Source organism: Sebastes fasciatus, chromosome 24, assembly GCF_043250625.1.
Source record: "Sebastes fasciatus isolate fSebFas1 chromosome 24, fSebFas1.pri, whole genome shotgun sequence".
Taxonomy (NCBI): domain Eukaryota; kingdom Metazoa; phylum Chordata; class Actinopteri; order Perciformes; family Sebastidae; genus Sebastes; species Sebastes fasciatus.
Genome location: NC_133818.1, coordinates 5,482,246 through 5,509,960, shown reverse-complemented (window position 1 = coordinate 5,509,960; position 27,715 = coordinate 5,482,246). Strand labels below are relative to the sequence as shown.

Sequence of the window (27,715 nt, the reverse complement as noted above, 5' to 3'; positions counted from 1 at the left end):
AGATCTGGCTGTGAAAACTAAAAATGCAAAACACCCGACAACCCAGTCAAATATTCAAATTTATTTCTGGTTTTGTTTCCAAAACATCAACTTACATGTGATTACAGTCTTCTTCCATTATTCTCTGGTCTGTTAACACTGTCAGTACCTGAAGTAACGAGGTACAAACAAACATTTATTATTCTGAATGAGGATTAATGTACAGAGTGATGGCAGCAATCACAAGCAGACCAGGGAATGATTCTCTGCATACAACTCAACAATGATGTTATCACTGTCAATATAAATATAGAAAACGATGATGAAGGACCACGATATTTCTGAGAGTCTCTTCTCTTGGCCTCAACCCACAGGTTCAGTGACTGGTCTCCAAAAAAAGCCTGCTCATTTCTTCTTCTTGTCCTGCGTGCTGGTGAACCACTGGTCCAGCAGCTTCTTGCTGTAGTAGATCTGCCAGCCGTGCACCTGCACAGCGATGACGATCACCAGGTACATGACCGACACGGCGGAGAAGCCGAAGATGAAGCGGTAGGCTTTGCCGTGCCGATAGAGCTGCTGCGCCACGGGGAACATCTCCATGCAGCCGTAGATCAGCGGGGCCACGCAGAAGAGCCCGGCGCTGATCATGGAGATCACCAGGTAGCTGATGTTGTTGCGGGGCAACGCCAGGAAGCTGAAGACTGTGGGGGCTATGCTCAGGAGGTAGGGGTACTCCCACTGGTACGGAGAGGCTATGACCTTGTGGGACACCAGACTCAACTGGCTCACTGTCACCTGAGAACAGATAAGACAACAGAGTCACAACTAGCTCAACTGTCAGTGAATAAAAATACTTCTTTAAAGGTATTACCTGAGCTGCCATCAGCACCCAGATCAGCACATGGACGATGTTGAGTTTACGGATTTCAGACTTCAGGGCAACGCTGTGCCAAATGAGACAGATGGGTACAGTTAGGTTATTGATATTGTTAGTTATCCTCAGAGATAATAACTCAATTACTTTAATGGTATAAGATCCTACCTCATCTGGTAGTGTGTGGCAACCCGCTCCCTGTGCTGGAAGTCACTGCCATCTGTGCCTACTGCTCTCGGACCTGCTCGAGAAGCCATGGTGGATATCTGGAAGCAAAACATGACAAGTTTAACATAATAGTTTCATGTCAAATTATAAAATAGTAAGAAAACTACTGCAGAGAAAAGATGTTGTTGGTTCAATGATACAGAGATGAAGATGTCATAATATACTGTACTGTAGATTACACAGAAGTTATGTGTTGTTGTAAGAATATATTTGTGTCATCTATCTTTGTACAGTGAATATCTTTGTGTTATATATCTTTGCACAGTGATTATCTTTGTGTCATGTATCTTTGTGCAGTGAATATCTTTGTCATCCATCTTTGTACAGTGAATATCTTTGTGTCATGTATCTTTGTACAGTGAGTATCTTTGTGTCATCTATCTTTGTACAGTGAATATCTTTGTGTCATATCTTTGTGCAGTGAATATCTTTGTGTCGTCTATCTTTGTACAGTGAATTTCTTTGTGTCATCTATCTTTGCACAGTGATTATCTTTGTGTCATCTATCTTTGTACAGTGAATATCTTTGTGTCACATATCTTTGTAAATATGCTGCTCCTGTGTTGTTTTGTTGTAATGAAATCAAACTGATTGTGTGTAATCAAAGAATGTATATTGCTAAGAAGTGAAAGCCAATTGTATAATAATAATAATATATTATGACACCACCACAAACAGATGAATCAACAGCCTCAATAAAACTGAACATTGACTAATTAATTCAGCTTCACAGCTGCAGCTATACTCTGACTTGAATGCAGTGTATCTAAATGTACTTCTTATCATTGCTAGTGTTGTTAACTTAGCATGGGCAAGTTAACATTTAACTTAACCTGCCATCAATGCCTGCAGGTTAAGTTGAATGTTGGGCTGACTGGTTTGTGCAGGTTAAGTTGTGCAGGGCTAATGACAGCTGAGCTAACAAGCTAATGCTAGCTGTTAGCTCGTCATCCAGATGTTTGTTAGCTACGTATCTCGGTATAAATGAGAAACTACGAGGCCAAACTGTCACATAACATTAGTGGAAACATAAGAGAGATGTATTGTTCGTGTTGTTGTTCATAGAAAGCATTAAAGCATCAATAAGCTGTTTAATAACAAACAGAGACTCACCTGAGAGCTGCTAGCTGACTAGCTCCATGCACCCTACACAGGAAGTGTGACGTGTCACTCTCTGATTGGTCCTTTTCTTCTTCTTCGTTTTAGTTTTATGGCGGGTAGCAGCCAACGCAGGTCGCATTACCGCCACCTGCTAGTGTGGAGTGAGAGTGTGGATCAGAATATACTAAATATACTAACTAAAATGAATAAAATAAATAAATAAATAAAATGAATGAAATGAAATAAATAACATGAAATGAAATGAAAGAAAGGAAAAGAAAAGAAAATGAATAAATGTTAAATAAATAAAATGAAATAAATAAAATGAAATGAAATTAAATAAAAGAAAAGAAAAGAAATGATTAAATGAAAGAAAAGAAAAGAAAAGAAAAGAAAAGAAAAGAAAATGAAATGAAATAAAATGAAATAAAATAAAAGAAAAGAAATGAATTAAATGAAAGAAAAGAAAAGAAAAGAAAAGAAAAGAAAAGAAAAGAAAAGAAAAGAAAGGAAAAGAAAAGAAAAGAAAAGAAAAGAAAAGAAAAGAAAAGAAAGGAAAAGAAAAGAAAAGAAAGGAAAAGAAAAGAAAATGAATAAAATATTAAATAAATAAAATGAAATGAAATTAAATGAAATAAAAGAAATGAAAAGAAAAGAAAAGAAAAGAAATTCATTAAATGAAAGAAAAGAAAGGAAAAGAAAAGAAAAGAAAAGAAAGGAAAAGAAAAGAAAAGAAAAGAAAAGAAAAGAAAAGAAAAGAAAAGAAAAGAAAAGAAAAGAAAAGAAAAGAAAATGAAATGAAATAAAATGAAATAAAAAATAATATAGTACTTCTTCCATCACTACATGTAGATCACCATGGATATAAAACATATATCTATGTAGGTCACACTCAGGGTTACACACCAGAATCCCCAAATATACAAAATAAAAAGAAAGAAAAGAAAGAAAAGAAAAGAAAAATTATAATTATATATTATTATTATAATTGCACTACATGTAGATCACCGTGGATATAAAACGTATATCTATGGAGGTTACACTCAGACGTCATAGACTTGGCCTGTGATGACATCATTGCAGTCATGCCAAGGCTGAATTATAATTTTAAGAATTATTATCTTCTTATGTAAATGAAAGATGAGAAAGTTAGTCATAACAGATTGCCTAGAATATTTGGGATAATTTTATTTTCAGTTTTTTTTATCACCACTAGTCATTTTTGATGGGATAACGTCCGTTGTATGCAGCACATAGCTCAAATGTGATGATAATGAAAATCAAGTGTTTTACAAGTGTCAAATGTTTTTATTTCTTTATTAAACCAATATTACACCAATCAAAGCAACAATATTCACATACTTTAGGCACAGTTTATCATTTAATGCTGTGCATCATTGTCCAAAGTAAAGAAAAAAAATGAAGATTTTTTAAAAAAGAATTTTATTCCAAAACAGCACATCCACAGTTTGAAGAAATAAAGTACAAAATAAGAAGAAACTGACACACGGTGGTATGAATGGGTATGAGTATGGACATATTTTTTAATATTTGTGTTATGTTTTGCCACAGAACATGTACGTTCTGCATTTTGGAATTAATTAATTTACTGTCAACACACAGAAATTAACACAATCCCAAATAATCAGTAGTCAAACAAATAAATTACAGAGAATACTGACAAACTGACAAAAACCTTTTAAAGAATTCATGTCTTACAAACAAAACAAGACAAATGAAATGGCCAAAAGCAAAGAATCAAAAACTGCCAAATTGTGGACAAAACTTTTCTGTTGTGGACCGAGATATGGTATGAAATTGGATTTAAAAACTCACCCAAATACTTATTTTACTGTCAGATGTATATGTCAAAATTTGTATTAAGATTTTCTTTTAAAAAGCTGCATTTTCAAAATAACGTAAAAACACTTACAATAACTTAATTACTGTATGATGACCCTAAATACATAACCCAGCATTATGTACTGATAGCCTGTATATAAAGATCGACGACACGTCTCCACTTCCACAGCCAAAATATACCTGACACGGGAGCTGCCAATTGGAGATTTTGACATCATTTGGAGCCAGATACCTAATTAAAATCAAACTTATCAGATAAATGAACACTTGAACATACATCAGCATGATAAGAACTACCTAAAATGACAGAAACCATCTTTGGGAAAAATGTATTTGACGTATACTTTGACTTTTTCCTTCCACTAACATGGAGGGGGTGGAACTTATGACCTATACTGCAACCAGCCACCAGGGGGCAATCAAGATATTTTGGCTTCACTTTTGAGGAGCTAGCACATCGTCCATCTTTATATACAGTCTTTGGCTGTGAGTAAATGCATTGTACAATGAAACCAATATGTTCCTATGTGCCCAGTATACAGTATATAACTGTAAAGCAAAAAAAATTAGTGAAAAGTGAATACAATTCTGCAAGAATTATTCCAGCCATGACATGAACACTGGTATATTGTGTGTGGATGGATATAAGAATAAATGCACAATGTAAACATACAAGTTTTTTTTTTTTTACCTCTGCTCTCCACAACCCTCACATGAAACCTCGTATATATCATATGACCAGATTATTTCATAACTGCATAATTTTTGATGATATATGTAAATTTTGATGCAAAGGATAATTCAATGAAGTATGTATAAACACATTATTCTGCCACCACTCATTGTAAACCCTTTAACTTGACCTACGTTGTACCTTTGAGACCATAAATATGGTAAAAGATACCATCAGTGTGTCATTATTTTCGCCTCTGTTTGTACACGTTTCTTACATCGGGTACAATAAGTATCCAGAGAACGTGGAGTGGACGTATTGACCAGCATAAAGTCCGGACGCCTGGTCAGATGGCAGCTGCATATGCACAGAGTCTCCTTGTCGTAGCGGGAGTACGGCGCTCCCCGATGCCTGATCCAGCAAGCCCTTTTTGTATTCATCATACGTGTACATCACCGGCTCATTGTTCTTCATCAGTGCCACCCACACGTTACCCCCTTTGCAGTGGACGTGGTAGGCGAAGTAGTAGACCCCTGGTACGCTACAGGTGAAAACACCATTCTGGGGATTGTAGTCCTGGTTGCCGTTGTGCAGGAGTTTGTCAAAGATGACCGGAGAGCCAACAAGAGGGAACGGAGTCGTGAGCTTCGCCGTGAACGCGGGCATCTCCACGCCATTTCCACCAATGTTGCCTCCGTTCTTCTTGTAACCTTGTTTTTGGCCCGTGTACGGGCCGGTAACGGGGAGGATCCGTCCGAGGTCAGGAGATGCAGCAGGTAGTCCTGCAGGACCAGGGGGTCCAGGTTGTCCTGGTTGCCCTGGAAGTCCAGAAGGGCCACTTGGCCCAGGGTTACCTTGAGGACCAATATGACCATGGGGTCCTGGCTTTCCCTCACCAGGATAGCCATTTTTACCAGGTAGGCCTGTTTCGCCTTTTGGCCCCGGCATCCCAGGAGGTCCAAGTGGTCCCCCTGGTCCTGTAAGCCCTGGGATACCTTGTGGTCCCTGGTAGCCTGTCTCTCCAGATTGCCCCCCCTCTCCTCTTGGTCCAGTTAATCCTGCAGCACCATGGGAACCAGGTGAACCCCTCATACCAGATTCTCCTTTAGGGCCAATGGGCCCTTGTAAACCTCTTGTTCCTGGTTGTCCACCCCCACCTGACTGTCCTGGCTGTCCTGGAAGACCTGGGGGCCCTAAATCACCCTTCATTCCTGGATTTCCTTTTGATCCCCAAACACCATCCTCTCCCTTTTGCCCTGGGAAGCCAAGACTACCGGGAGGCCCTATTGGTCCTGGTGGGCCAGGTATACCACTAGCACCAGTGGAACCAATGACACCTGGAAGACCTCCATGACCTTTATCACCTTTTAGGCCTGGAGGTCCATGAAGACCAGCATGTCCCTTGTGACCCTTAGGTCCTGGAAACCCTGGTTTACCATATCCTGGCAAGCCTGGACCCCCTGTTAAACCAGAAGGGCCGGATTCCCCTTTCCCTCCAGAAGGTCCTGGTTGCCCTCTGAAACCATCTTTTCCTGGTTTTCCAATTCCCGGCAAGCCTGATGGTCCCGGTTGGCCTCTTTCACCAGGTTGCCCTGCCAGTCCTGACTCTCCAGGAGGACCAGATTTTCCTGGTATCCCTGGTTGTCCAGGAAAACCATTCAAGCCAGGTTTGCCAACTCCAGGGATGCCTACATTTCCAGGTGGACCTGGTGGTCCATTGGGCCCCATTAAACCTGGCAAACCAGGTACACTATGTCCTTTCTCTCCCTTGGAGCCTGAAGGACCAGGAAACCCCGGTGGACCTTTTTGGCCAGGCTCCCCTAGAGGACCCAGCTGGCCGGGCAGCCCCTGACCTCCTGATCTTGAAATCCCCGGGAGTCCAGGGGGACCTGGGAGCCCTGGAGGCCCAGGAAGTCCAGTTGGTCCTTCACCACCATAAGGACCAAGGTCACCTTTTGCTCCATGTAATCCAGGTCCTCCAGGTTTTCCTGGCAATCCTGGCATGCCAGGTTTTCCGAGTCCTGGGTAGCCTTGAGGACCAAGAGGCCCTGGCTTTCCCGGTAGCCCCGGCAATCCCTGGCCTGGAAGCCCAGGGGGGCCTTGTGGTCCTGGCGGCCCTGCTGGTCCTGGGGGACCCTGAACTCCCTGAGGTCCCTCTCTGAGACCTTCTCCACCAGGACCAGGAGGAGGTGGACCTTTAGCCCCTCTAGGGAATGTTTGTCCTGTAAACAAGAGGGAACTTTTGGTGAATATTGATCAAATCAATCAACTCTGATCAATAAATTACATCACCAGCTGACTCACCTTTGCCTTCAATCAGCGGCCTCTCTTTGCCCATCTGCAGCGGCAGCTGAGGAAGCTCCTTTCCGTACTGAGGCAGCACTTCTTTGCCGTAAGGCAGGTGTGGCATCTCGTTCCCCAAAAACTGCTGCTGAGGAAACCCGTCGTTGTACTGCGGCAACGGTGGGTGCTGTGGAGGCGGCTGTTTGTGTCCATAATACGCCCCGCCGTGGGCCAGGTGTAATAAACACAGCTGGAACGCTGCGATGAGTGGATAGAAAGAGTGGAGGGGTACAGCCGCCATTTCCTGCAGTGGAGAAGAAAATAGGTATAAATGTAACTATGCAGATGAACCTCTTTGTGCAGCCTGGTTAAGATATCCTGGCTTCTCCTGCTAGAAGGTGTGGTTCCCCTAGACAAATATACCCCAAATAAATGAAGAATAGCTGCACAACTAGCAGGTCTATCTGCATGATCTTGGTCTCTATGGATAGGTACGACCTCAGAGAATTCATCCCCAGTGTGAGTAACAATGTGACTGTTACTATGCCCGAGTAAATTGTGATGAACCAAAGTAAAAATGTACATTTTTATCCTCGCCTAAAATGTTTTCTAGATCATACGGTGGATAGCACCATTATAGCAATGATGCCATGCACAGAGATGCCACTGAATTCATTCAACAATTCCTTGACTACAGCTGTGCCAAAGTAGATATAAATAACACAAAGCACACAGATTCTACAAAGGTTTTAGTCAGGATAGGACCAGGCGGACTCTCTATTTGGCCACTTGGATACCCAAAGTGTGCCAAATGTTTTTTTTCTATCTCTTGAAAGGGAATCTGGCTCTAAAATACTACTGATATCTACTACAGGAGGTGATGTGCACACAATGGAGCCTTGGGCCATGACATTTACCCTGTGCATCATCACATTCTACCATTGTGCACAGTATAAAATCAATAAAAAACAACTAAATTGCATAATTTTGACTACAAATGGAGCAGTTTTATTATAATAATGTAATATGATCAAGTAGATAATAACAAATAAGATCAATAAAAATGTAAATAAGAGAACAGAAAAGAATCCAAAGTCAAGTCACGATCAAAAACAGTCAAAAATATTATAAAGTAAAAATACAATTTCTCGTGCATTGATTTTGTAACTAAAATATTGAAATCATTGTCAAACAAACATTGTTTGAAGAGAACATTGCATTAAGAGAACTGGATACAGCGTTGGAGGCAGCGTCCCGTTCATTCCTATGAAAGTTGATCAATGGCGCATGAAGCCAAATTGGCTCGACTGACGAATATAAAATTACCCGAATCTTCCACACTGCTTCCGCATCCATGGTCCCGTAAAGAATACGCTCTAGCATTTCCTTTAACTCCACCTCCCAACTGCTCGGTCTCGGCTCACTCACGTGAACAGCAGTTCATTATGCCGAGGGAATTAACTCTATATTTGACTATACGTGCATTTTATAACTTTCAAGAAGTGGATTTAACTAAAAAAAAACTGCTGATTTATAGACGTCTCTTATGTTAGTCTATGGAAAAAGCGTTTTTTGGCCAAATGGCATCAGCTGACAGACACGGAAATTGTAATTCCACCGTTTGGCCAATGTTAGTGTATGGGAAAAAGCCTTTTTTGGTCCAATGGCATCACCTGACGGACACGGAAGTTGTAATTCCACCGTTTGGCCACTACGAAAATTGGCTTCAATACCTGGCGCTCTTCCTGGGTGCTTTGTGTGCACTGAAAAAAATTCATCCGGAGTTCATACACAGCCCTGGCTTTGTTAATGGGAAACAAACAAAGCCACACAAGACTGTTACAGCAAGTCTGTAATAGGTGGCGTTCTCGTGCACAGGACACGGTAAAGGGTCAGTAGGAGCGAGATGATGGTAAATCTGGAAGTGGGTATTTGTTCAAATATCAACAATCTTTCTCCAGATGTTCAAGTTGATCATTTACTTTCCAGAAATAAGAGCTGAAAGAAGTCCTGCAGTGTGTTTACACCACTAGGATTCATACTGTACACACAGCGTTTAAGTTAAAAGCAGCCTTCATGTTGGTCCACGACCAGCAGGCTGTGCTCTTCCATCTTCCAGCTGAGTCAAGAAACTCTGAAAGCCACTGTGGTCAAACCGAAACAGCCTGACCTTCCTTCCCCTTGTTTACATATCTATTCAAACATACTGCGTAAAAGCCTCAGAGTCTCATATCCTTGAGGTGAATTACACAAAGCACATGCTGCTAAAACATATATGGTAATTAAGGAGGCCCCGCAGGGGACGTGGTCAGTTCTGAACACACGGTAATCCTTTAAACATGTCCGTGCTAAAGAGATTGGCTAAGTGCTGCCAAGAGCACGGTGGGAAAATAAACAGCGATGGGTGAATGTATGTTTTCCTCCGCCGGGGTATTTGTATGTCCTGAAACAGGACCAAAGAGATCAAAGATTTTGGAAAATAAGACACATTTTTTTGGGCAATTATTAAAAAAGCAAGCAGGCGGAATATTTCTACTGTACAATATTCATAGCACGCATCTCCTGATCTAGTTCATCTGCACAATTAGTGTGTTATAGACACAAATGGGGATCAGAGTATGAACAAAAAAATAAACTGAAGTTAAACTTAAAGTTAAGGCTGATTGTGATAATGTGAATATCTTAAAAATTGGCTGCAAAAAAATGCTTTAAATAACATTTAGATCATATTGTAGGGAGACACAATTAACATTTTTTATTTTTAAATACTCGGTAAATTTCTAAATTTCTAATTATGGCTGTGATGATCAATTACCAAGGCCGGCTTAAGGCATAGGTCATATAGGTGGTTGGCTATGGGTCGCCACTTTCTGGGGGGCACTGATCGCCATCTAAAAAACCCCGTAATAATAAAATAAATAAATGAATAAATAAAATAAAAAAATAAAATTAAAATTAAAAATTAAAAATTAAAAATTAAAAATTAAAAATTAAAAATAAAATAAAATAAAATAAAGTAAAATAAAATAAAATAAAATAAAATAAATGCCGGTAGGTGCACTTCCTCATTTTCTGCATTGAGGTAACAGATAAATAATTAAATAACTAACCAAATAAATAAATAAATAAATACATAAATAAATAAATAAATAAATAAATAAATAAATAAATAAATAAATAAATAAATGAATAAATGAATAAATGAATAAATAAATAATCAAACTTTTCACCCTTTCTTTCTCACACTTTTTCATCTGCCCAGCCACACTTTATTTGTTAATAAAAGTGTAAATTATTGTGAAACTGACAAAACACTTTTAAGCCAACAATATCAGGGACCAATTGATTATTTATTTAAAAAGGAGGGACTCCGAATCCAAATCCAAAAAAACAAAAGGGCTAGAGCCGGCCCTGTAAATTACCATAATAAAAGATAAATATGAATTTCATATTTAGTGTAATTTTGTTGCAATTCCTATTTGACATCATAAATCAATAAACTTAAAACTCAAACCAATAATTGTACCATACTTATTTTAGCTAAAATATCCAAAATGTTCAGGTAATATTCAAATCAGTTCTGTACAGTATGTTGCTGCTCATAACTTTATATGTACATAAACTCAGGTGACGTGTTTTTTTGTACAAAGTTTCAAATACATTTTGTACCAAATCAAAAGAAATGTACAAAACAGATTTTGTCATGCGAATCACCCTTTAATTTGATTTAATTTAATCTTTTATGGTCAGTTTACAGCCACAGGTTCCACCATGCAAAATGACAAATTCTCTTACTTTCAGGTTTCTCCTCCTCTCAAACCGAAGCTCGTCGCTCCCTCTGGCCCGCGCCTCCTTCGTCTGGTTTCTCCTCCACTTCCCCTCGCTTTAGGTCGCTCTTCTGGGTCTCTTCCAAGGCATGAGTGGGACGGCGGCCATGCGTGGAATCCAGCCAGGTGTTAGCTGCAGTCCTGCTGTGAAAATATGGATGTCAGGTTGGATGAATGTCAGGTGGTGACCTTTCGCGGAGGCCTGGGGTTTGTAACATTAAGCTGCCATCTCCACCTGGTAGACATATTTTGGCCTTGATACAGTTATGCGGAGACACACCTCATTCCTGGAGGAATACAGGGACCGAGGCATTAAAAATAAATGTAGCAGAACTGTAAAGTTATAAAGCGGTATGTGTGCAGCCCGTCTAGGAGCTGAGAATCAATATATAACATCCTCTGCTTTAAATCTGGGCTTTGTAAGAGAACTGAGAAGTCTCCGGCTACAATGTTCACAACAAAACAGCAACATATTAAAGATGACATCTTAGTCATATGACATTTTTTCTTACAGTCACACATCATATTCATACAGTAAATATGCAGCAAACAAAACCTCATATGAAAGACTTAATAATCATTTTAAATCCTCTGTTTTTTGGTCATTGCATCCAGCTGAACTCAGAGGCCTCTCATAGTAAAAGATGCTCTAAACAATGTATAGATCCAGCACCATGGACAGAGACAGCAGACACTGTCCACCTGAGAGACTGAAATCCATTCAACTGAAGTCTGTAACTGACCTCTGATCTGTTTCACTGTTCATCCATAACCACAGCGGCAGAATCATATTTATATTTTGTGAAGATACTGGCACCGTAAGAAACTGGAAAACCTAATGAATCCATCGGTACAAACCATGTCATACCAGCTTGTCGGAAAGGAGGTTAAATAACGCTCCAAAGTTACGCTACATTTTGGCGAGGAAAATCTGTCACGTCCATTTTCAAAGGGCTCCCTTGACCTCTGACCTCCAGATGCGTGTCTGTAAATGGGTTTTATGGGTACCCACGAGTCTCCCCTTTACAGACATGTCCACTTTATGATAATCACATGCAGTTTGGGGCAAGTCATAGTCAAGTCAGCACACTGACACACTGACAGCTGTTGTTGCCTGTTGGGCTGCAGTTTGCCATGTTATGATTGGAGCATATTGTTTTATGCTAAATGCAGTACCTGTGAGGGTTTCTGGACAATATGTGTCATTGTTTTGTGTTGTTAATTGATTTACAATGATAAATACATACATACGTTTCACATAAAGAAGCATATTTGCCCACTCCCATGTTGATAAGAGGATTAAATACTTGATAAATCTCCCTTCAAGGTACATTTTAAAACATAAAACTAACTATGGACAATCATGGGAGATGTGGGGAGTCTTAGCAAAAACACTAAATGTGTGCTATTAAATTCCTAATGAATGTTTTGTAGAGAAAACGGAGCAATAAAAAGTTACAGGTACAATTAAAAAGCTTAAATTGAAAGCAACTGAGTGTTTAAATGCCACATGCAGCTATTATGAGCAGACTAAATAGCCTTTTTTGGTACTTTTCTCCAAACTCCAGTGCTTGACAAAACCTTTATTAAACATCTTTTTCAGATATAAAAGCAGCCGGGGATTCATCGTCAAGTATTGATCCTCTAAATTGAACATGATTTCACACATGGGGATGTTAAAACTGATCATCGCCGTGGTGAAACCCCCTAGAAGTCCCACAATGCAACCTATTCTCTGCATGCACAAAGAAAGGGAACATATGCTTGGCGAGGAACCTCCGTAAAAACAATAAGAAAGCAAAACAAGGACGGACGGAGCGGTGCTTTGAAACACATGTTCCCACCGACCTCCAAGGATACGTCAAGTCGTCACGGCTAACAGAGCAGACGAAAACACATCCTACTCCATTTACTGGACGAGATGCATGAGTAGCTGTTGGATGCAGCTTCAGAGCCTCATCAGTGGTGACCTAATGTCTTAGAGACGATGTTTAAGTCTAGTTTTCTTCTTTCCCACCCTGTGAAACAGGTCTATTGAAGCACATTACACTGTCTGTATGTTTAGCTTTGACTTCCCTGTATGGCAACACACCAAATAAAGTCTTTTCCTGGTTTATTTCCATCGCTCAGGCTCCTCCTCCTCCTCCTGTTTCTGAAGATTTAACAGGTAATTTCCAGCACAACATAAGCTTTCAATTATAACTTCAGCTAGCGTGTAGTGATGGGGCAAAGCTTTGTTGAGCTGTTTAAAGTAAAAAGCCCCTCGGAGCTGAAATTCCATGTAATGTCTGATCTTTCACGGTACGGCCGACGTTTTATAACTAAATAACTCCGACCAGGAACTGGAGAGTTTAGTCTCATTAAAGGTGCATGCATTCATATGGTGTTGAAGGCTCACTATGTGGGATGCAGCCAGCGTTAATGTTATGAAACACACCTGTGCTTTTCCTGCTATGACAAGTCAAACTGTCCGCTGTGAATAACGTCTATTGGGTCAGTTTCACCAGACAGGGTAAGCATCTTTAAGTATTTTCAGCTACTGAACTTCTTCTTACAAGTACTTAAGTATTTCTCAATACTCAGCATGTTATGCTATACCAGGGGTCTGCAACCTGCGGCTCCAGAGCCAATAAAGTCATAATATTATAAAGTAGTAATTTTACGTGTTATTTTCTTTTTTTCTCGTAAAGTTATTACTTTATTCTCACAATATTAAAACTTTTTTTCTCGTAAAGTTATGACTTTATTCTCGTAATATTACGACTTTTTTCTCGTAAAGTTATGACTTTATTCTCGTAATATTACGACTTTTTTCTCGTAAAGTTATGACTTTATTCTCGTAATATTACGACTTTTTTCTCGTAAAGTTATGACTTTATTCTCGTAATATTACGACTTTTTTCACGTAAAGTTATGACTTTATTCTCGTAATATTAAGATTTTTTTGCAATACTACTTTTTCGATTCTCATGTGCAATATCACTGTTCATAGTGTGCAATATTAATGTCCAATATGTGCAATATCACTGTTCATAGTGTGCAATATTAATGTCCAATATGTGCAATATCACTGTTCATAGTGTGCAATATTAATGTCCAATATGTGCAATATTACTTCTTTTCTGTTTTTTAGCTTACTTTACCTTTTTTATTATAATTATCTTATATACTCATTTTACTTACTTAATTGTTATTCTATTAGGCACTGGTGCTAGAAATAGTACTTTTATTTTATAAACTTGTATTTTATACACTTGAACTTGTTATTTTGAGAAATCTCTGGCACAAGAATTTCCTTTGGGATTAATAAAGTTCCATCTTATGTTATATGAGCAAGAGGGTCAAAGTTCAAGATACAATATCATGACGAATGTCCCAATTGCATGCATACTGCATGCAACAGTGCGTACTTTGTAAGGGCAGCTGCAGTGTGTACTAAAAGTAAAAAAGAAAAAGTATGCTATTTGGAACGTAGCCTACGTCTGTACAGTAAAATATTGCAGCTTAGCTTAGCACAAAGACTGGAAACAGGGAGAAACAGCTAGCCTGGCTCTGTCCAAAGGTGACGAAATCTGCTTTCCAGCACCTCTAAAGCTCACTAATTAACAAAAACGACGTGTACAAACGACAAGTTGGCTATTTCTTGGCCAAGTGCCGTCACTTCTTGGAGCCAAAACAGTTTTTTTCATCCAACCATCCAAACAAAAGCACACATAACATGGACTACAATAGAACAATCTCTGGCAACTATTAGACAGCTGGGGTTCACATGATAATATATATATTGGTTTTGCATTATTGGCTGCTAGAAAATGCAGTCCTTTGTTTCCCTGCTTTGTGTTATTGTTGCAACATGTTGCTGAAAGAACAATATGTCATCCCACTATATATATATAAATGTGTATTCAGATGGTTTGATGATAAATATCTTGACTTGACATCCTTAAATCTCACCAACAGACCAAACAAGATTTTTCGAACAACTTCTTTTTTGTTAAATCTTTCATCTTGTGCATGAAAACTCCTCAGACACCTCCTCAGCCTCTCGCCTGATGGCAAACCCCCCGATGGCTGCCGGTTCCCTCTGAACCTCCTCGCCAACACTCACAACCACAGACCGGCCCCGCTTGGTGATGAGCCACAAGTCTTTTATCACCTCCAGCTCGGCTTTGAAAATAATCAAATTTCCATTTCTCCTCTTGTGTTCCTCCGCTGACCGATTCCAGATGGGAGGACTCGACAGCTCGATAAACAAACGATGAGGAGCGGAGGCGTGTCATTGCTTACAGATACGGGTGCCATGTCTTAATTGCTCGTGGTCAGGCCTGGCTTTTGTGCTTTAAACTGATTGCAGAGGGTCTTTCTTTTCCAGTGAGAGTGGGCAGCTGAAAACAAACTGACACCTACTTATCTAGGGTTTGGCTTTCTATAAAATACACCTCGAAATAATGCAGAATACATGCAACTCTTCTGTCAGTGCGAAAACGTTTAGACACACAAACACAAAGGAATGCAGCGATCAGCTGACAGAGGTAGCGTCAGCGCCAAGACAACATCTGGGGAATGCACCTGTGTGACTATTTGCATGCATGTGTGAGAGTTGTTGCTGTTATTACCTGACCTTTATAAGAAAAACACTCCACATCTACTGTTATTCTCTTGTGCTCACACTGCAGCTTGAGCTTCTGCAGGCGAGAGTCACAAGAGATTAAAGATGCTTTTTTGATCATTTCCATTTTCAAAGGGGTCCCTTGACCTCTGACCTCCAGATGTGTGAATGTAAATGGGCTCTATGGGTACCCACGAGTCTCCCCTTTACAGACATGCCCACTTTATGATAATCACATGCAGTTTGGGGCAAGTCATACTCAAGTCAGCACACTGACACACTGACAGCTGTTGTTGTCTGTTGGGCTGCAGTTTGTTATGATTTGAGCATATTGTTTTATGCTAAATGCAGTACCTGTGAGGGTTTATGGACAATATTTATCATTGTTTTGTGTTGTTAATTGATTTATAATAATCAATATATACATACATTTGCATAAAGCAGCATATTTGACCACTCCCATGTTGATAAGAGTATTAAATACTTGACAAATCTCCCTTTTAGGTACATTTTGAACAGATAAACAGCCCTAGTATTTGAATATTTCTGCGTACTGAGGTCCCTAAACAGTCTTGGGATTGCATACATTCTTTACAACTTGATGTCACTGTATTAAATGACCTAAAAAGCAATACAGAATGACGGAGAGGCTTACTTCTCCACTATATTCTTGTTAATATTTTGAATTGTCACCTGAATTTTGTGTTTTTCTTTACATAAAAAAAATGTCCCGTCATGCACAACTTTTCTAACTTGATGCAGAAAAGACATCAAATTGGTGCATAAGAATGCAAGAAATGAAGCGTTAACGTTAAAGCGATAATTAAAGAAAGTGAGATTAATCGCGATCAACTATTTTAATCAGCAGCCCTATTAAAAATGCTTTTCAAATGTAAGGATTTTCTGCTTTTCTTAGATTTATATGATAATAAATTAAACATCTTTGAGGTCGGACAAAACATGCAATACTTAGACATCACCTTTGGCTCTGGGTACTGATGATGAAGGAGAGTTTTCACTATTTCCTGACATCTCATAGACCAAAAGATTTTATGTTATTACGTGTTTTTATCCTTCTTGTTTTTATCAGTACAGTTACAGTATCCTGTATCTTTCTGCAGCCCTGCTCCTAAATACACAGTATAACACGGTTTACTGTAGATGCATCTTTCTACAGTTGATGTAAAGGAATCACTTTTATAGATTATAACATTTAGACAGCACATGTCAGACAAAGAAGTTATGAATCTCACTGCAAATAAAGCCAGCAGTGAGGTTCAAAAGAGGGCACCAAACTCTGTTTTTCACTTGGGAATTCAAGCCATCAATACTTGTATCAGTCAGTGTTGTTTACTGGTGTTTTCCCCGGACTGGAACGTGCTTCCAACGGCAACAAAAGATCAAATTATTCTGACGTTTGCTGGCCGACTTAAACCCCTTTTGTACGATCGGATTTATTTTGTTTTTGGTGTAATTAATACGGGACGTTGTGCATCACGCCTGCCATTTTCCATCTGCAACAGCCTCTTACTGCGTTATTCTCACAAACCACAAGTCATATTGAGAATACTCTGGACATGAAGCTGTTTTTCTTTGTCTCCCGAGCAGGTGATTTATCTCGCCTCAATCATCAAGTCTTCGCGCCACAACTCAGGTTATCACGGAGGGGAGTTTTCCTCGTCTGCTCCGGTTCCTCTGCGACCTATTTTACAGCATTCCTTCACACCTACTCGATCTCTTTGCAGGGCGAACTCCCCTTTTTTGGGGGGCGTCTACAGTCTCAAACCCGGCAGACGAAGGGTCAGCTGACATTTAGGCGGATTGAAAAGCGTCGTTTTGAGGCGGGAACACATTTGATGCCACGAGAGGAAGTGGCATCCAGATGAGTTTCAACCGCAGTGTTTGCTTACTGCTGCTCTGACCTTTAACATACACGTACGTACATGCTTACACCTCCTTCTCACTCACACACACACAGTCTATCCGACCTCTTCACCCATCTCATTGACAGATTTTCTCCCTCCTATAGCTCTGGGAACCACAAGTCACCCAATGTCTGGCCACAATTTTCATTTCAGGCAAAATATCGGAGCAGGAAGGGAATTATTTTCCTATTAGCTTTGAGTTCTGTCAAAACAGAGTATCTGGTGTCAGCGGACGACGGTTTAACAGCACTTCAGAACTAAGAAGCACTTCAGGTTTTTACTGAAGTTGTTTGGGAAGATTGCACTTTTAAATGTGAATGTTTACTCTGAAGACGTCTCGCACAGCAGGAAGGAAACACGCAGATTGTTCCAAACTTCATCCAAGTTTTCTCCTGAACGTCATGCGGTTTCGTCACTTTTTTTTTTCTCTCGTATTTGCACTGGCTCTCAGAGGGACACTCCACTAGTGAATGATTATTTTTATAGGCAATAACAACGTTTTGGCCAATAATCAGATCTGATCACTCGTACTGTGTTTAAACCACAGACTCCAGCGGGGAATTGTGCAGCTGCATAAATATATTTCATGTACTGAACTGTATAAATCAGCAAAGAGCAGCCCGCGCTCTGCAACAGGCCACATGTTGTCTTCTTCTGTACATAAAGTACTGCACATAAGTACAATTTTGAAGTACTTGTACTTCACTTTTTATTATCCGATAGCTTACTATAGCTACTTTCAGATTAAGATCTTTTGTCGACTATTTTAACGACTAATCGATTAGTTGATTTAATCGACAGATCTCATAAGTTTCTTGGAAATAAAGCATAAAAAAACGACTAATCAACTAAAGAAATCTTAGTCAACTACGACCAAAACGACCGATTAGTTGACGAATCGACTAAGAGGAGGCAGCCCTAAAAACAACATATGATAAAATTATAAAATACAAAAGATTGTTTAAGATTAAACTAGTTGTTTCCAAACTGACCCCTTTACAAAAGAAGTGTATTGTTATGTTACAGATGTCTATAAGTTGTTAGTAGTTCCACCAAAGAGACATTTCCCCCCTTTTATTAAAATCATAACTCGAAGACCAAAAAATAAAAAAAATATTCAATATTTCCCAACAAATCGTCAATCGATTAAAATATTTAATCACAATTAATCGCAAATTCAATTCAAAATGTTCCTTAAAGGGAGATTTGTCAAGTATTTAATCCTCTTATCAACATGGGAGTGGGCAAATATGCTGCTTTATGCAAATGTATGTATATATTGATTATTGGAAATCAATGAACAACACAAAACAATGACAGATATTGTCCAGAAACCCTCACAGGTACTGCATTTAGCATAAAACAATATGCTCAAATCATAACATGTCAAACTGCAGCCCAACAGGCAACAACAGCTGTCAGTGTGTCAGTGTGCTGACTTGACTATGACTTGCCCCAAACTGCATGTGATTATCATAAAGTGGGCATGTCTGTAAAGGGGAGACTCGTGGGTACCCATAGAACCCATTTACATTCACATATCTGGAGGTCAGAGGTCAAGGGACACCTTTGGAAATGGTCATGGCAGTTTTTCCTCGCCAGAAGCTGCAACAGTATTAACAATCTAATAATGTCATATATGATAATACATCAGTCACTCTGGGCCATTTTACTGCAAAATTACTGCTTTTAAAGTTGATACATTTTGCTGTGATTACTTCTTGGTATTTCTACTTGGATAAAGGATGTGAATATTTCCTCCACCGCTGCCAGTTCATCTGATAAAAGGCACAAAAATGCCAAAAAAGCTCCATCACAAATTGACCACAAATACCTTGTATGAATTCCAGCATCCCTAAAATGAATGCTTTTGGACATCAGACATATAGTACAAATGGGCAAACCTTCCAGAGGAGTAGTAATTGGTGAAATTTGGAGGGTGAGAGCGTTTTTAATATAAATAAATGACTGGGTGGTGATTATATGTCGCTTTGAGAGAGAGTTTTTTAAAGTTTATGACTGACTTTCACTTTGATGGTGGTTTCCCCCGGAGCGTTCTCTAACTCTACGTAATGCACGGAGTGACTGGGCTTCTCGGTCGGCTGCATTTACAAACTTTTCTTACACACATATCAATTTATTGAGATCATAAACTGGCCCGGGATCGTTTAGTCCTCGCTGCAACATGCATGCGTCGTCTGACCGGTGACAGTAATGGGATATGACGACAGTCCCGGGAAGCTTAATGCGTTATGCAGTCACACCGTAAAATACGCCACTCAGAGAAAAAATACGATCCTCCCTTTCCCTACTGTCCAGATGTTTTTGCAGTGGAGTATTTACGAGGGATAATAAGAGCTACGACTCTGTCTACTTAGGAGTTCAGATAAGAGATACTTTGCAGTAAATCTGCAGATTTTAAAGCAGTAATTCAAGAGCGGTAAACTACGATACCACACTACGACGGCTAAAGTGAGAGATTAATTGCTTGCAGAAACATGATAAACAACCGAAATGCAGTTATGAAGTGATTTATATTTCATATTCAGAGACGTTTCTTAAGGCTGCAGTGCTCTGCACGGTAGCAGGAGAGTGTTTGGACACATGGCCTCGAGTCACAGAGGCTGCAGCTGCAGGATCAAGAGACACATTCCCTCTGAGCTACATAAACACTTCCTGTTCAGTAGGTGAGAACTGTGAGGGAGTCTGAGCGCGAGACGGAGAGAGAAAACACCGTCTAGAGAAATTAACACAGTGACAAATATATAAAATCACAGACTGCTGACGGAAGCATCTGGTTCGCTCCCGGCACAGATTTTCCTTCACAGTCTGGGGATTCAAACGTGCAACTTTGACGCAGGTTTGCTTCTGCAACCGTCACCGTTTCGGCAGCTTCTGCAAGCTTTAAAAACAAACTTTAAACGAGAGACATTCACATCCTCTGAAATGCTGAGATTTTGGGAAATAAGCTTATTCACTTTCTCGCTGAGAGTTAGATGAGAAGTAATACCACTCTCCGACAAGCGGGCCCGGCTGCTATTCTTTCTTTCAGAGGTTGTAGCGGGCTCAGTCTTATATACATGGTATCGTACGAAAACTAGAAAACAAAAGGAATCGATTAGTACCAAGCATGTTATGTTAGTTTGTCGGAAAGAAAGCTAAATAACGCTCCAAAGTTACGCTTAATTTTGGCGAGGAAAAACAGGCATGGCCCATTTTCAAAGGGGCCCCTTGACCTCTGACCTCCAGATATGTGAATGAAACCTCTGAAATGAACAGAGTGAAAACTGTATCTGATTAGACAAAACAGATGTTGCATAATTTGCAGTTGAAAAAAGGTAATAAATCGCAATACTCTAATACTCTCGATACTCAAGTATGGTGATAATATCGTATCTTGGGGCCTCTGGTGATTAAACTACCACGTAAACCACCTACCAGCACCTCTAAAGCTCACTGATAAACATATTATATCTTGTTTGTTTATTCTGCACAAAAAAAGAAAGGCCAACATGTTCCTGACAAGCTGATTTGGTGTTTGCAGAAACATGTTAAACATCTTGGAGTTGTGAAGCCGTTCTGTGGCCAAACCTCAGAGTTCACAGGATCCAGCTACCCTCAGGCCCTTGGACACAGAAACATAACCACGCGAGTGTACTGCTATGACCATGTTTGGTGAAGACCGGCCTCCATGATTCATTCCTGACTCTTTCGGTAACTTATATTCAAAAATGCACGCATGAATCTTGGTTGGTCCGGACATGACACCACTGCGGATAATAACTTACACCAAATGTGCTGCCTAAACTCACAAAGCTGTAGATTTTTGGAGCTGTTTCGTGACCTCCTCACATCTGCACAGCGCTGTTTTGTGAGTTTCAACAGTGTGCTGCTATACCACACTTTGCTGATGCCAACAGTCCTCTCAGAGCACCGAGGATTACACTTATACCGTAATCAAAAACCATCAGCGACTTAATCGCGCGACTTGTTTAACCTCAGCTATGTCCGCTTAGCCACATTTTCCCCTAATTAAGAGTTTTCTCTCGAAGACAGGGAAAACATGATCGACTTTAAACTGCAGTAAAGAGCTGAGAGTTAGAAACAGATGCAAGTAGTTCCCTAAAAATCTAACCGTTGTGGTGGATCTAAAGTTTTATTAAGACACTTATCACCTCAGCTCATCAGAGGCCTGTGAAGCTCATTAGCCACCTCTTCTACTCCGAAACAGATGCTATTGCGAGCTACTATTGCATGCACATTTCCAACCACTCGCATGTTGAACATTGTGATAAATCCACGTCGGGTGTGAAACAGGGATTCCCAACTGTTTTCCTGGCAGGTGCACGCTCAGATATTCTGTTATCACGTTATAGAGAGGATAGAGAGGTGAAACATGTGGCTGCTTTGGAGCTTTTGGTCAGTTTGCATGCACACAAGTTTGTCTTTTTGAACATTAGGGGACACAAATGCCTGACTCAACTTTTGATTGAAAGCACTCCCTTCTGCATGTTTGAGGTAGAAAGAAAGATTTCCTGAACCCCAAATTTTCCATCTCTGACTCATTTCTCAGTGCTGCCAGAAAGCCTCTCTCTAAAACCCACTTTCATTTAATCCTGTTTTCTCTCATTTAAATGCAGGGTAGTTAAAACTACAATAACCTTTAACACTGGATATTTTTCCTTCCTCAAACACTGGATGAAAAAGCGCCTCCACCTTTTTTCCCCCTCTTTGTTGAAAGACGTGCAACTAAAATCCAAAACCCAAATGTCAAGACATTCCATTAACTGGTGCTAAATCCTGTCAAGACGCTGCACCGTGCATTTATTTTAACAAGCTTAAGCCTGAGTTATACTTCCCAGGTGTCTCTTTTTGGATGTTCTTTGCTTTTGGAAAACTGTTATATCTGCAGAGGCTTCTGTCAGCACAGCAGAGAGCTTTATGAATGTCTTATGAAACATTTTGCGCATGTTCTTTTTCCTCACGTGCATCCATCCCAAAAGAAAGAAACAGGACGTGATTTGTCCTGTTTTTCCAAGAGGAAAGGGAAAATGATCCAGTGCAATCGGACGCAAGAAAAACACATTAAAAATCTATCAAATCTAATGAGTGCTCGCTGACCTAAACATGCCAACCAAAACATCATCTAATCCAGCTGTTCCAGTGGTGATGCATCTCTTACCTTTGTGTGCTGCTGCTGCTGCTGCTGCTGCTGCAGGGTGGAAGTATCACAACGCTTTGAGGAGTTTGGGACAGACGCTGAACAGCAGCTCTGGTTGAGGGTTTGGCTTTTATCTGCAGGTGGGTGGAGCTGAGAGAGGAGAAACACTGGATCTGTGCACGAGAAGGAGGGAGGAAAACAGAAAAGAGGATAACAGGATCTGTGTGAGAGAGAGAGAGAGAGAGAGAGAGAGAGAAACCACCACTGGAAGACGTTATTAGAGACAAACTGGAGGCCCAATCAGCTGCACAACTGTATATCACGAGGAGGAAGATTCTCGTTTGACTTGGACGTCTCGCTGCATTCTTTGCATGCAGAGAGATTTAAGGGCAGGGTCTCACTCCGGCTGAGGTCAGAGCTGAGAGGACTACCACAGTACACACACAGTAGTTGATAAAACCAGCCAACCACGAGGCCCACTTAGAGGCTGTTCTGTGGAGTTTCCGATTGTATCTTCCTCAGGAGACGGAGTTTTCCCAGCATGTTTAAATTTCCACTTTAAGGACTATTAGGACAATATGGACGAGGGAATGAACCTTGTTATTTCAGGGTAGAGTATTACTTTACTCTCGTTCTTTCTCCCTTTATTTGAGCAGTAAAATAAGGCAAGAATCGTTGCAGCTCCAGTGATAGGATGCTAATATTTGTAATTTAGCAACAAACCCAGAGTATAGCTAAGGCTGATGGGAATGTCAATCTGATTACTGAAACATTTGAGCTGCTGGTGGTGCTAGAGGAACATTCAGGAGATCACCAAAGTCATTAGGATTTATCCTCTGGGCACCATGAATATCTGTACCAAATTTCACAACCTGGTATCACGCCAAAGAGGATATCCAGAGGATAGCGTGTCAGTGTCATGTTTTGCCTCGCCGAGGTGTGAATATTACATGCGTGTGTGAAGGAGCAGAACCAGCAGGGGGCGACAAAACTACTCAGTTAGGTTTAGAAAACAATACCCCTTAGTTAGGTTTAGGAAAAAGGTCATGGTTGGCATTGAAATAAGTATGTAAACTAAGAAAATAAGTACGTAAACTAAGTAAGATAAGGACATAAACTAAGTAAGATAAGGACGTAAACTAAGTAAGATAAGGACATAAACTAAGTAAGATAAGGACGTAAACTAAGTAAGATAAGGACGTAAACTAAGTAAGATAAGGACATAAACTAAGTAAGATAAGGACGTAAACTAAGTAAGATAAGGACATAAACTAAGTAAGATAAGGACATAAACTAAGTAAGATAAGGACATAAACTAAGTAAGATAAGGACGTAAACTAAGTAAGATAAGGACGTAAACTAAGTAAGATAAGGACGTAAACTAAGTAAGATAAGGACGTAAACTAAGTAAGATAAGGACGTAAACTAAGTAAGATAAGGACGTAAACTAAGTAAGATAAGGACGTAAACTAAGTAAGATAAGGACGTAAACTAAGTAAGATAAGGACATAAACTAAGTAAGATAAGGACGTAAACTAAGTAAGATAAGGACGTAAACTAAGTAAGATAAGGACATAAACTAAGTAAGATAAGGACGTAAACTAAGTAAGATAAGGACGTAAACTAAGTAAGATAAGGATGTAAACTAAGTAAGATAAGGACAAACTAAGTAAGATAAGGACATAAACTAAGTAAGATAAGGACGTAAACTAAGTAAGATAAGGACGTAAACTAAGTAAGATAAGGACGTAAACTAAGTAAGATAAGGACGTAAACTAATTAAGATAAGGACGTAAACTAAGTAAGATAAGGACATAAACTAAGTAAGATAAGGACATAAACTAAGTAAGATAAGGACGTAAACTAAGTAAGATAAGGACATAAACTAAGTAAGATAAGGACATAAACTAAGTAAGATAAGGACATAAACTAAGTAAGATAAGGACGTAAACTAAGTAAGATAAGGACATAAACTAAGTAAGATAAGGACGTAAACTAAGTAAGATAAGGACATAAACTAAGTAAGATAAGGACATAAACTAAGTAAGATAAGGACGTAAACTAAGTAAGATAAGGACGTAAACTAAGTAAGATAAGGACGTAAACTAAGTAAGATAAGGACGTAAACTAAGTAAGATAAGGACGTAAACTAAGTAAGATAAGGACGTAAACTAAGTAAGATAAGGACGTAAACTAAGTAAGATAAGGACGTAAACTAAGTAAGATAAGGACGTAAACTAAGTAAGATAAGGACGTAAACTAAGTAAGATAAGGACGTAAACTAAGTAAGATAAGGACGTAAACTAAGTAAGATAAGGACATAAACTAAGTAAGATAAGGACGTAAACTAAGTAAGATAAGGACATAAACTAAGTAAGATAAGGACATAAACTAAGTAAGATAAGGACGTAAACTAAGTAAGATAAGGACATAAACTAAGTAAGATAAGGACGTAAACTAAGTAAGATAAGGACGTAAACTAAGTAAGATAAGGACATAAACTAAGTAAGATAAGGACATAAACTAAGTAAGATAAGGACGTAAACTAAGTAAGATAAGGACGTAAACTAAGTAAGATAAGGACGTAAACTAAGTAAGATAAGGACGTAAACTAATTAAGATAAGGACGTAAACTAAGTAAGATAAGGACATAAACTAAGTAAGATAAGGACATAAACTAAGTAAGATAAGGACGTAAACTAAGTAAGATAAGGACATAAACTAAGTAAGATAAGGACATAAACTAAGTAAGATAAGGACATAAACTAAGTAAGATAAGGACGTAAACTAAGTAAGATAAGGACGTAAACTAAGTAAGATAAGGACATAAACTAAGTAAGATAAGGACATAAACTAAGTAAGATAAGGACGTAAACTAAGTAAGATAAGGACATAAACTAAGTAAGATAAGGACGTAAACTAAGTAAGATAAGGACATAAACTAAGTAAGATAAGGACATAAACTAAGTAAGATAAGGACGTAAACTAAGTAAGATAAGGACATAAACTAAGTAGAATACGTACGTCACAAAGGTCACAAAGGTCACTAACGGAACTTACAAAACAAAACACCGGTCTCCTAATTGAAAGTCCTGTGTTTGCTGGACCTGTCCATCATAAGCATTCGTTCTTACTTTTTATTCTACGTCGCATTATCGTGTCAATCATACGCCTTTTCATCCAATCGACCTGAAAACAAGGCAATCCTTCCGATATTCGTTGAGATATTTTAGATCAGTGGTGGATCAACTGACCGACTAACCGTCATCGCCATCCCTGGAGCCACTCCGGGAATGCAGGATTTGGTTCGTGCGTACATGCAGCTCTCTTGTGCAACTCCTTGGGGGTAAAATGTTGAAAATATTCATCTTTTGTCAAGTCCTCGCTGTGTGGAGGCAACAAGCCGAGGCATACTCTGAACAGCTGGTTCACATTTAGAGGAATTATTCTTTGTGTTTTTGTTTGTGTTGCTATTTCAGTTCTTTAACATGTTCTCGCCCTGCAGGAACTGCTTACAAAGAAAACATTTGGGTTTCCAGAAACCCCCTGACTGATTTTACTGTCAGCTTCTTTGTGCTGAAATTCGCTGTGCTAATTTGTGCTTGTTAAAGTAATTTGCCATTCAAATAATCATGACTTCGCTCACTGGTCAGTTAACATGGACAGAAAAGAGTCACCTACAAACTTGACTACTTTTTAAATCTAATACATGGACCTATTCTTAATTTTTTTATTGTCCGTCTTGCTGTCATTTTCAATTTGACAGAGTCCAGAGCAGCAAACTGTTTTCTCAACATCATACACCAGAGAGAACAACAAGCAGTCAGCTGCGTGGAAATACTGACCTCATACCTGTCTGCATGCAGACTTCCTGTTCATGTTATTAACCTGCGACTCAGATCTCAAGGCCAAGTTGCCTCAGCAACACGAAGAGCGCAGAAAACCCTGCCAATGACTCTTATTGCTCCCTGTTTCCTGTTCCTCAATCAGCTTCCTTTCATCTGTGGATTGGCAGCTCGCAGTCGTGAGTAATGCTAACAGGCTGATGCTCTGTTAAACTGTGTGTGTCCTGATTCCTCGTGATGTTTTTCATACATTGGTCAATTTTGAAAATACATATTTAAATATTTATTGTACTACTTTCTCTATTTGCGTCTGTAGATTTCTCCTAAATTCATCAAAAGTTATCATTAGATAACGCCTCATTTGCATATGTAAACATAATATTTCAGAAAACTTGTAATACAAAAAAGAATTGATTTAATGAAAGTAATCAACTGGGGAAGTTTCATGGTGATATCTATATGTTAAATTTTTTACCCTATTCACCTATAGTGTCTTCAAAATGTATGAAATTTTACAAAATTATTTTTTTCTCAGACTACGAGCCAGAAATCTCCACTTCAGCAGCACTTACATCCACCAAACTTTCCAGTTTAATTCCTCTCTATATTCTGAAGGGTTGTACAGAGAGTATTGTTCATATATCATTCATAACCTGATTTACAGAACATTTTAGTTCTAAAAACATGGCGGAAATTGTTTTTTTTTATCGCTGTATACTGTATTTTCTGATTTATGATGTGATGAAAATAGATTCCCTTATTAAAAACCTTTGACTCCAATATGTCAACAAAATGAAACATGAATTTTGAAACTGGCTTTATCCAATGTCACAATGTTTGTTCAGGAAATATATGAAAATTTGCATATATTTCACAAGATAATGCCTCATTTGCATATTTAAACATACAATTTCATAAAACTTGTAATGCAAAAAATAATTGTCTTAATGTAAGTAATCAATTAGGGAAGTTTCATGGTTATATCTATTAGTTCAACTTTTTACCCTATACACATGGGGTGTCTTCAAAATGTATGAAATTTTACAATCCATATCTTTAAAGGCTGTTTTGTAAAATTCGTTTTTTTTCTCAGACAGCACTTATATACACCACACTTTCCAATTTAATTCATATCTCTATTCCAAAGGTTTTTTCTTTTCTGGAAATGTATGAAAATTAGCGCATATTTCATAAGATAATGCCTCATTTGCATTTTTAAACATAACATTTCAGAAAACTTGTAATACAAAAAAAAAAAATCAATTAGGGAAGTTTCATGGTGATATCGACTAGTTAAACCTGGGGTGTCTTCAAAATGTATGAAATTTTACCCCATCAAAAGTGGGA

General features: G+C 39.0%; 3 protein-coding genes across 5 annotated transcripts in view; 1 reads left to right on the top strand and 2 right to left on the bottom strand.

The window, feature by feature from the left end:
• Positions 1–27,715, top strand: part of LOC141762743 (glycerol-3-phosphate dehydrogenase [NAD(+)], cytoplasmic-like) — a 144,325-nt gene that overhangs the window by 82,911 nt on the left and 33,699 nt on the right. The window lies entirely within an intron of this gene.
• LOC141762640 (protein jagunal homolog 1-B) lies at positions 47–2,330 on the bottom strand. Its single transcript, XM_074626578.1, has 4 exons — positions 2,195–2,330; positions 1,022–1,119; positions 851–923; positions 47–774 (listed from the first exon to the last, which is right to left on the bottom strand). Exons 2-4 carry the CDS (start codon positions 1,108–1,110, stop codon positions 385–387), a joined length of 552 nt encoding a protein of 183 aa, XP_074482679.1. The 5' UTR covers positions 1,111–1,119; positions 2,195–2,330; the 3' UTR covers positions 47–384.
• LOC141762845 (uncharacterized) lies at positions 3,483–22,698 on the bottom strand. 3 transcript variants are annotated; one of them, XM_074626925.1, is made up of 4 exons: positions 22,545–22,698; positions 10,797–10,972; positions 7,023–7,305; positions 3,483–6,940 (listed from the first exon to the last, which is right to left on the bottom strand). In XM_074626925.1, the coding sequence occupies exons 3-4, from the start codon at positions 7,300–7,302 to the stop codon at positions 4,992–4,994; spliced, it is 2,229 nt and encodes a 742-aa protein (XP_074483026.1). In that variant the 5' UTR covers positions 7,303–7,305; positions 10,797–10,972; positions 22,545–22,698; the 3' UTR covers positions 3,483–4,991. The 3 variants fall into 3 exon arrangements, with proteins under 3 accessions (XP_074483026.1, XP_074483027.1, XP_074483028.1); XM_074626926.1 differs by having other exon boundaries at positions 10,797–10,969; XM_074626927.1 differs by lacking the exon at positions 22,545–22,698 and adding an exon at positions 12,677–12,815.

Bases quoted from the DNA above. Each gene is read 5' to 3' on its own strand.
- LOC141762640 (XM_074626578.1), bottom strand. From the start codon at position 1,110: ATGGCTTCTCGAGCAGGTCCGAGAGCAGTAGGCACAGATGGCAGTGAC. The intron at 924-1,021 runs GTAGGATCTTAT...CATTTGGCACAG, and splicing joins GCCACACACTACCAGATGAG to CGTTGCCCTGAAGTCTGAAA. The intron at 775-850 runs GTAATACCTTTA...ATCTGTTCTCAG, and splicing joins GGGTGCTGATGGCAGCTCAG to GTGACAGTGAGCCAGTTGAG.
- LOC141762845 (XM_074626925.1), bottom strand. From the start codon at position 7,302: ATGGCGGCTGTACCCCTCCACTCTTTCTATCCACTCATCGCAGCGTTC. The intron at 6,941-7,022 runs GTGAGTCAGCTG...TCTTGTTTACAG, and splicing joins GCCGCTGATTGAAGGCAAAG to GACAAACATTCCCTAGAGGG.